Source organism: Bufo gargarizans, chromosome 6 (genome assembly GCF_014858855.1).
Source record: "Bufo gargarizans isolate SCDJY-AF-19 chromosome 6, ASM1485885v1, whole genome shotgun sequence".
Classification (NCBI taxonomy): domain Eukaryota; kingdom Metazoa; phylum Chordata; class Amphibia; order Anura; family Bufonidae; genus Bufo; species Bufo gargarizans.
In genome coordinates, this window is record NC_058085.1 from 355,713,864 (window position 1) to 355,724,416 (window position 10,553).

At 40.1% G+C, this 10,553-nt stretch overlaps 1 protein-coding gene across 2 annotated transcripts in view; it reads left to right on the top strand.

Moving 5' to 3' along the window:
* The window catches only part of ADGRA1 (adhesion G protein-coupled receptor A1), a 961,549-nt gene extending 957,766 nt beyond the window's left edge, over positions 1-3,783 (top strand). For both annotated transcript variants that reach the window (XM_044298088.1, XM_044298089.1), the window contains one exon: positions 364-3,783. In XM_044298088.1, coding sequence (XP_044154023.1) covers positions 364-1,582 — 1,219 coding nt within the window. In that variant the 3' untranslated portion in view covers positions 1,583-3,783. The remainder of the gene's footprint in view (positions 1-363) is intronic.
* Positions 3,784-10,553: the final 6,770 nt, after the last annotated feature.

Consider the following 10,553-nt stretch of genomic DNA (forward strand, 5'->3'; position numbering starts at 1 on the left):
GACTATTCTGAAGTGGTAGAACAAAGTCTTTAAAAGTATATAAAAATTCTAATCACTCCCCATCGCCGCTTCCCAAAATTCCCAAAGTATTAAAATATAAACATCTTTATCCCATAAGGTGGACACCATAAGGGAAAAAAATGGCCAATTCACAGTTTTTTTTTTTCATCTCTTAAGCTCCCAAAAAAATGAATAAAAAGTGATCAATAAGTCATACATACTCCAAAATGGTATCAATAAAAACGACTGTAATTGGAGGGTAAACAGTTTTCTCACCATGACTAGTGTATCTGCGTCACACTTCTGTACCTTTGTGTCTTCTTCCGTAGTACTAACGTCTGCATTTTTCCTCTCTGTTCACAGCTGCTGGATGGCATGGGAGCCAAGTCTTGGTGCATTCTACGGCCCCGTCGCATTCATCGTTCTAGTCACCTGCATTTATTTCCTCTGTACCTACATCCAGCTAAAGCGTCATCCCGAACGCAAGTATGAATTAAAGGAAAGGACGGAAGAGCAGCAGAGGTTGGCAGGTGGAGAAGTGGGTCACAGTCATATAACTGAAGCTGGTCCAGTTGCTCAGGCAACTTGCTCCATGATTTCATCTTCCCTGCTGGAAAATGAGCATTCATTCAAGGCCCAGCTACGAGCCGCCGCATTCACTCTCTTTCTATTTACAGCAACCTGGACCTTTGGGGCTCTTGCTGTATCTCAAGGGCATTTCTTGGATATGATCTTTAGCTGCCTGTATGGAGCTTTTTGCGTAACTTTAGGCCTCTTCACTTTAATACATCACTGTGCAAAGCGAGACGACGTTTGGCATTGTTGGTGGTCCTGTTGCCCGTCGAAAAGAAATGCATATGCCGTGCCAGCGAACGCCCGCCAGAAAGTGAACGTAAATGGAGATGCCCAGGGTCATGCCACCTGCATTCAGGATTCGCCATGCACCAATAAGTCTCCCATGTACAACCACCCATCGGTGGGTCATTGCAAACTTACTAATTTACAAGCTGTGCAGAACCATGTAAACTGCCTATCACCGGTCACACCTTGCTGTGCGAAGATTCACTGTGAACAACTTATGGAAGACGAAGCTCATATCCATGTGCACAATGAAGGTGCTTTTAGACCCAACATGCACGTTCACAGGTGTCTAAAAAGCAGAACTAAGCCGCGCTACTTCAGTCGACATAGGTCAGCCGCCGAGAGAGAATACGCTTACCATATACCTTCTAGCATTGATGGGAGTATCCATAGCTCGCACACAGACAGTCCACACAGTACACATGAGGGCCATACAGGCCACAGGCGGGGCTGTTGTGCAGCAAGCGACCCCTACCCTACCATCAACCAGCCTGAGAGCAGCGATGCAAGTACTGCAATATTTAGTTGTGGCAAAATGCCTGATTCTGACACTGTGCACCATACTCACTTTGAGATGCAACCAAGGAGACAATCATATCCATTTAACACAACAAATCCTAATGGGTTACTCAAGGGTAGCATGCATGAAGCCATGATCTATAGTTCCGATAATGCAGGAAACGTGAAAACTGGGCCATGGAGGAATGAAACTACTGTGTAGTTCTGGGCCTAGCTCTTTGCGTCTTTCCTGCACTGGTACAAATGTACGCCATGTTTTTCAGTTCACTTGTTACGTGTCTGTACAGCACACCAGTACATGTACAATGCTTGGTTCTGTTTTCTTATACAAAGAAACCGATAATAATGTGGCAATTGTGAAAATAACATGTAAAAGAGGAATAACAATAAGTGTACTGCAAAGAACCATGAACACCAAGGTGCAAAGTAGATCGAAGAGGCAATATCCTTTTTTTTTCCACGTTAACTCATGGCACACTTCTCCGTGTTACACTTGTTAATGTTACCATGACAATAAATTATTCCAATAATTTTTCTATTATGTTCTACACATTGTACTGTATCTCATGTCGGATAGGTATCACTTGTTTCCATGTTATAGCTAGAGTTGTCTTCAGAACGCGGCCATAAACCCTTAGCTATTTGTCCACATGCAGATGAGAAAGAAGGAACCTCATTAGGTGCCACCAACATAACTGTACCTATCAGCAATGGAAATAACCTATTCACCAAACTAAGGGGAACATTTATTAAGACTGGCGTTTTACACGCCGGTCTTAGTAAAGCACTATACCTGGCGGTGGATCCGCCAAAATTATGAAGAGGTGCAGGCCTCTCCATAACTTTGGTGTATCCAGTGCCAGTTCTAAATGTAAACCAGGCTTAGAAAATGGTAAGGGAGACGGGCCTGCCATTTTGCCAGGTGTTGGACCTCTACTGATCCGATATTAATGACCTGTCCTGAGTATAGCTCACTAATATCATTAACCTGGAAAACTCTTCCTATTCTGAGGATAGGTAATCAAAGTCATTAACTCGGAAAACCTGTTGAGCACCTCTGATATACAGAACCTATGTTCTCATGATTTTTAATTTTACAACATTATCAGTTAATTTTTGTAGATGCAGCCTAAATTGAAACTGCCATCATGCAACCCATTGCAAAAGTGTTACATTATCACCTGACATGGAGCAACAGCTAATTAGGTCAAATAATATGTCACTTAATTATTTTAGGGATACCTGTCTCAAATGATATAGTTTGGGAAAGGCAGAACATGAATTGGAAAAGGGCACCTACTAAATCTGTATTGCAGTAGCAGAGCGGTTTGCCTTTATGCTCCGTAATATTCAATAAACATAGGGTGGTGGACACATCTAGGATGGAAAGCAATTGGTGACCCTTGATTTGAAACCTTCTCATTTTCATATTTTTTCCATTAAACTTATATTCTTCTATTCCACCATATCAAGTGTTCTGTAAAGTGTCCAACATAAAGAAATAACATTTAGGACTCATTCACATGGCCAAGTTACACCTCCACTTTGGACTGATTAATAAAAGAGCACCAACAGAGTTACAAGGGGCCTCTACCGCATGTCCATATGACTATAGTTTTATAAACCATGGCATGCCCAGTTGAATGTCATACGTACACAGCTCTTTTCTCCTAGAAGCATTGAACCTGATGGAGCATTGTACGTATGGCACCAAGGCCAACATTTTTCAATGAGCTTTACTGCCAAGTGCACAGCTCTCCCTTCACTTGGCAACAACAATGCTCCTCTTGAGGCCAGGAGGAATCTTGGATCATTCTGAGACAAATGTCCATCATATCTCCCCCACCACCTCTACTCCTGGTCTTTGTATGTGGTCCTTTACACATATTTGGTTAGCCATTTGTGTCTTTAAAGGGTAATAAACCTTATGCACCTAACACTGGATGGACCTAAAAAAAATGGTGGCTTGCGGAAATATAAATGACATTGGCACTGGTGATACCATTCTGACAGAGATATTTGCATATATGACCTAAACTACAGTACAATATGTAGTGTGATGATATTGCCTCGGACTGTCTGCCATTAGCACCCTAGAATCACATAATGTCCACTCAGTGTTAGCTTCTCTCCATGTTGGAGGGAAGAGATGGCTAATATGACTCCTTTTCCATCTGCAGTGTTGTATTGGTTGTTATTTGCATGACGCAGGTCAGAATATACCATTTGTTGTTTTTCAATGTTACATGTTTAAAATGCAGTATTGTTAAAAGACTGTGAAAACTCATGTTGGTATTACTCTAGAGCATTATGAATCTACCAGAACTCACCTCTGCACTAGTGTAAAGTGGCACAATCCTTCGTATGAGGTATTATGATAAACTTTAATTAAAACTCACTCAGATGTCTTTGCAAAGCATGCAGTAACCATTGTATGTGATACGGTACATTGCGCTAATGTCTGAACAGGCCATCCACTACATGGGGGAAAAACAAACAAAAACAACTCACAAAAAAGTTGAAATTGAGGTTGGAGAAGGTAAGATGGTTCCTAGTAACTCTTGGAAGTATGGTAGCCAAATGAGAAACCCAAGATGTCAACACAAGATTTTTCTCAAATTATGGAAGCACGTGGCATTGACAACTCAACAGTCAACCATGTCAATCATCCATTTGTATTTATTAATTTAATTCCCCCCGCCCTCCCTCAGCCATTGTAAAGAAAATATTAGGACATTTCAGTTCCATAATTTAAAGGCTATGGAGACCTCCGAACATGTTTTTTAGTGTTACAATATTCTTACCTTTGGCTAAAAACATTTTCCAGTCATTCTTTATGAAAAAAATTCAACCATTTGCAGCCTTCACCTTATTACGGTGAAATAAGTCACAGGAGCTGATCTGTAGCCCTTATTACTCTATTCCAGACAGCTCATAAAGACTCATTTAAGCTGAATTCTTATCAAATTGATAAGAATTCAGCTTTAAAGAGGGTTTATGAGCTCTCAGGAGAACAGAGACAAAGGTTACAGATCAAGCTGTCTGACAGTACATATGACAGATTTCAATGTGAAGGGAAAGGAACCGCCTGGAATATATGTGAAAAGGTGAAGGCTGCAAATGGAAAAAAGTATTTTAGCCCAATATAGGTATAATGCAATAATAATTTTTTTTTATTCAAAGGTGATCATATCCTTTAATTATACTCACTATATCACACTGAATATTGTCCTGCTGGGCTAGGTGAGATTACTCACAGTTACCTTCAGTTGCCATAAACAGCATCATACAACAGTGCCCTGATGAGTCTGTAGAATATATGTGGCTTTTGTTAAATTACATGCAGCTACTTATGTAACTTTTGGCATACTTGTACCTCAGGTTCATTCGTGTTACAGACCTGTGTTGTATGGATCCATAATAGAAGCACTTACAAAGGTCCATGGGCACACAATATACCTCTGGATCCCTCAAATTTCATATGGAGTCCTACAGTCTTTGAAACAAAAAGTGTATGGTATATAATAATAACAATATAAAACACTAATTGTCTTTTGTTAATTGCAGTTAAAGCAGCACTCCAACAGACTGTTATTAATGAATATTGTAGAGGCTCTTTTGTATGCCTTGTATATGCCTGTTATAGTTGATGGTACAGACACAATTCTCTTGCAGCAAACAGTTAACTTTACTGGAAGGACTGGCAGTGTAACAGGGTAGCCAAACCAGTCCAATCATATATACATGTGAGTACAGTTATTCTCAGACTGAGAGAAGCACAGTCTTATAAAACCTTACCAGCAGTCAACGTGGGGAACAGCAGTATCAGCGGGATATAGCAACAGGTTTATTTTCCCTGTTACAGGGGTACTCCATAAACTTGTCATACTGTTGAGATCCATCTAGGCAGCTTCACTTTGCTTGTGGCTAGAGACACAATGCCTATAGCTCTGGTCCCAGTCCAATAGATCACTGATAGCTATTTGGCCTATTCCCAATTCATTGTTTTGCAGGAAGAGCAGACATGTTTATGAACTCTTGGCACAAATTGGGACCACTCCTTCATACTGCCATATTAAAAAGGTCATGACTGATTATTAGACACCCAAGAACCACTGTACCTTTACGATGAGAGGAGCATTTACAGTACCAATAGGACACAAGCCAGAAATTGAAGTTTTCAGCTTGAGAACCTGTATAGCTAGAATTTGTGAACAATAGGTCTTGTGCACATGCAATGCACTCAGAAAGTCCTCAGACCCTTTCACTTATTTCACATTTTGTTATTTTGGGCCAAAATTCTGCACTCAGTACCCAATAATGACAAAGTGAACACAGAATGTTAAAAATCTTAGCTAATTTATTGAAAAGTAAAAACTAACATCTTGCATTCACATAAGTACTCAGACCCTTTACTCAGTACTTTGTTTAGACACCTTTGGCAGCGATTACAGCCTCCAGTCTTTTTGGGTATGATGCCACAAGATTTACACACCTGGATTGGGTGATTTTCTGCCATTCTTCTCTGCAGATCCTCTCAAGGTCTGTCAGGTTGAATGGGGTCTCCAGAGATGTTCAGTTGGGTTAGGCTGTCTGGTTTCCTAAAAACATGATGCTTAGAATTGAGGCTGAAAAGTTCAACCTTGGTTTCATCAGACCATAGAATCTTGTTTCTCACAGTCCTTTAGGTGTTCATTTTGCAAACTCCAGGCGGGCTTTCGTGTTTGTTTTACTAGGAGAGACTTCTTTCTGGCCACTCTGCCATAAAGCCCAGATTGGCACTACAGTGATGGTTGACCTTATGAAATTTTCCCCCGTTTCAATTTTTGGAGCTCAGCCAGAGCAACCAATGGGTTCTTTGTCACCTGTTTTTACCAAGGCCCTCTCTCCTGATTACTTACTGTAGTTTGTAGCTCTAGAAAGAGTCCTCGTTCCAAACTTCTTCCATTTACGAATTATGGGGGACACTGTGCTCTTGGGAACTTTCAGTGGAACAGACTTTTTTTATATTCTTCTCCAGATCTATTCCTCTACACAATCCTGTTTTTGTGCTCTAAACACAGTTCTTTTCTCCTCATGGCTTGGTTGTTGCTCTGATGCATTGTCAGCTATGAGACCTTTCTAGAGACAGGGATGTGTCTTTCCAAATCATGTCCAATCAACTGAAGTTTCCACAGGTGGACTCCAATCAAGGTGTACAAACATCTCAAGGATCAATAGAAATGGGAGGCCCCTATAGCTAAATTTCAAGTGTCATAGCAAAGGGTCTGAATAGTTTTGTCCATGCAAAAGTTTAGTTTTTCCTTTTTAATAAATTTGCAAACATTTCTAAAATGTTGTTTTCTCTTTCTCATTATGGAGTATTTAGTGCAGAATGATGGGGGGAAACTTGATGTGAAAAAAATTTAAGGGTTTGAAGTCTTTCCGAGTGGATTGTATATTCCCCTATACGAGTCCTGAAAATGGGGATGGAGAGTCTTCCACACTGGTGTGATCACATGCCATTTGACACTATGGAAGATACAAAAACTCAATTAAAGTTAATTTGTCCATTGAGTTACAAATGTTGGTGCCCCCATTCCTCATTGGATCAATAAATTAGAAAGTAAACAAATGTTAAATTGGTAAAGTGGTGCAAAATTTTTTAAAAATGCTAAAGCTCAGCTCAATTTACCTGAATATGGCAGAGCTGTTATAATAGTGCCTTGATTTGAATAGCTTCCAAAATTTTCACAACTGGAAATTCACCCCCAATGCATTTAAGAAAAATGTCAGCCTGCAAATGTTCTGCAAACATCATAGAACCCTACAAAGACTGTCACAGAGCAGCCAACAAGGGAGCAGTGGCTCTCAAGGTAAGTTAACAATTGTGGAGCTTTTCAAGTTTAGGCCTCAGGTTTTGTGCTGGTCAATTTGTTAATATACCTTCATAATGTCAGAGCTCTGATACAGTCCTCCAAATCTCCTGCATTGATTTAGTAACATAGCAGCTGAAGGTTTAGGCTGTATGCGGTAAAATAGAAATCAAGGGTAGACATTTACTTTAAAGGCTATATACACCTTCAAGGGCAATTTTTTTTTATGATTGCATTTTACTTGTTTTGGGTTAAAAAAAACTTTTTTTCAATTGGTCTTTATTAAAAAATATTGAGCTGTTCTGTCACACAACTGTTTATCTAGCTGTGTGAATGGTACTTTCACTTAGCGCCAGTCATCTAATAACCCTTATCTGTAAATTATTAAGAGGTCATATTTAAGCCAAATTCTTATCAGTAAGATAAGAACTGAGCTATAATGGGTGTTTATAAGGTCAGAGATCAGAGAAAAGGAGCCCATCCTCCTGCCTGATGGATCAGAGAAAAAAAATTGAGAACCAGCTACTAAATAAACTCTAAGCTGTGCAAGGAAAACGACTTTAATAAAGACCAATTGAAAAAAAGATTTTAGCTCAAAATGAGTACAATGCACTAATTTTTAAAAATGCCACCGAAGGTATATATAGCATTTAAGATTACAATATTGTACATAGCTACCTTACCCGTATGTTCCAAAGATCCCTGCTGCTGGGACTCTACTTGTGAACGAACCACACTATAGAAAAAGTGCCATCAGGATTGTAAAATTGTGGCTTTATTCAAACATTAAAGGGGTTCTGCAGTTTTTTTAAACTGTATATCTATCCTCTGGATAGATCATCAGCATCTGATCGGCAGGGGCCCGACAACCGGGACCCCTGCCAATCAGTTGTTTGAAAAGGCAGCAGCGCTGGCAGTAGTGCCGCGGCCTTCTCGCTGTTTACCGCAGGCCCAGTGGGGTCACGACTAGTATCAATGGCGTGGGTGGGGCTAAGCTCTGTTCACTTGAATGGAGCTTAGCCCCTCCCAGGCCATTGATACTAGTCGTGACGTCACTGGGCCTGCGGTAAACAGCGAGAAGGACGTGGTACTACTGCCAGTGCCGCTACCTTCTCAAACAGCTGATCGGCGAGAGTCCCAGGTGTCAGACCCACGCCGATCAGATGCTGATGATCTATCCAGAGGATAGATTATCAGTTTAAAAAAACTGCAGAACCCCTTTAATCCAAAACCGAACAAGTAGATAAAGACAGTCCAAACAATTCTTACGCATTTCGGACACACACCAAGTTCTTATTCATAGCTGTTACTGTTATGGATTTATGTCTGAATAAAGCCAAATTTTTAGGATCCTGCAGACACTGGACATTTCTTTTTGTATAGTTTGGACAGATTTACTAAGCCTGTAGATGGTGTAAAACAGCCTGTCTAGACCTGCACCAGATTTATCACAGGCTGGATGATAAAATAGGTGCAAGTGTGAAACAAGCTATTTATGTTAAATTGGAGAAACCAAGCTAGAACAGGTGAGGGGGTACAACATTGCCACTTACAAGGCTGTTCTAAAGTGACTACATTAGCGTGTTGTTGGCTGAACCTGCCAAGCGACGTGTTCGAGCAACCGTCTGATGTATGTGGGAAGCTCCTGACTCTTCCCTAACAGATTATGTTGGGGGAGAGAAGGATCGTGCAAAGTGAATATTTTCACACAATCCTTTTCTTCTCCCAGGAGAAAAGCTCCCTCTAGAGATTTCTGGCTCGGGTTTCTCCACTATCCCTAGTAAATACATATGTATGTGTCTGAGAAAGTTGTGACTGAGTTGGCAGAGATAGCTGTCCAGTGATCATTCGTCCGACAGCTATTGAATGCATATGGCCACCTTAACACCCAAGGCAGGTTAATCACACTTAGCATCAGTCATGCAAATTGCAATAAAAATGTTGCCTCCATGAGGTCCTCGTGCTGATTATGATAAACAGATGCTGACTGAAGCATGAGTCACCAGTACTTAATACTGATGATTCCTTGAGCAAGTCATTCTAACTGAGAAAGCCAGTCGGATGACTAGCAAAACATTTTCAACAGAAAATGCAAGTCCAGTTACTCTGACTTATTAGTACTGACATTGGTGCAGGTCTAGATACTTTTATCTAAGTTAATAACAACCTTCAGTTGTCTTAGTTTGGGACATAATTTTATGCCAAAATTGTGGCATAATTTTGGTGCTAAATGTTGCATATTAGGACATAGTTCTTATGGGGCTTGGTGCAGATAATTTCTCCTAGATGTGCCAGTTTGTGCCACATTTACATGCACTACCATTAGTAAATGAGGGCCATTGTGTAAAGTACTCTATTAATACAATACAGTGCAATACAATATATTCAATACAATTTGTAATTTCCCAGTGAACATGTCAATATTTATTGTAATTAATAGTTAATTAGCCTTTCACAGAGAATATTGTATTTTAGATTCATGATCCTTTAACCTGTGCAATCAATTTCCTGCCTGACCTGGATTATCACGCGAGACGTTTATTTCAAGGAAGTCACATGTTTGTGTTGTTGAGATCCAAATTCAGTGTATTGTTCCACGTATCCATTCAATTTCACATATAATTTTATTAGTTTTAGTTTCCTGTCCTCTATCCCTGAAGCACCGACTCTCAACCCTTGATATATGCATCCACAGGCCACTGACATAGATGTGGAAATATATTGTTATCAAGTAACACTATACCAGGACCAAATATTATCTCTATACAGTATTGAATATTTCTTCCATACAGTGATTAAACATTATCTCCATATAATGGCTAAATATTACCTCCATACAGCATTAAATACAACCTCCATATAATGATTAAATATTACTTCCATATAGTATTAAAGGATAACTGTCATATTTTTTATTTTATTTGCTAGTTTATTAGAGCTAGGCATGTATACCGGAGTTAGTCTGTCAATGATTGTCAAAAGATCTGTAATTACCTTATAATAACAGCTTTCATTAATGTTCTCTGTCCCTTTCCACTGGTCCCTTAAAAGACCGTTTGCTATGGCTCATCTGTCTCTGTGTAGGAAGACAGAGGGGCGGTCCTTCACACTGCATGCCTGCATTAGGCTTCAGAGTGAGGAGGCGTGTCTCTCAGTAATCCAATCTGATTGGCTGGCAGGAAGCTGCTGGCTACAGCAAGTTTGTATGTGACCTGAGAGAATGCAGTTTTGGCCTCAGAGAACTGGCAGAGGAGCCATCTTGAGAAGATCCTCATAATGTAGGATTCAAAACAGCCGTAACTAAGGGGAAAACTCAAG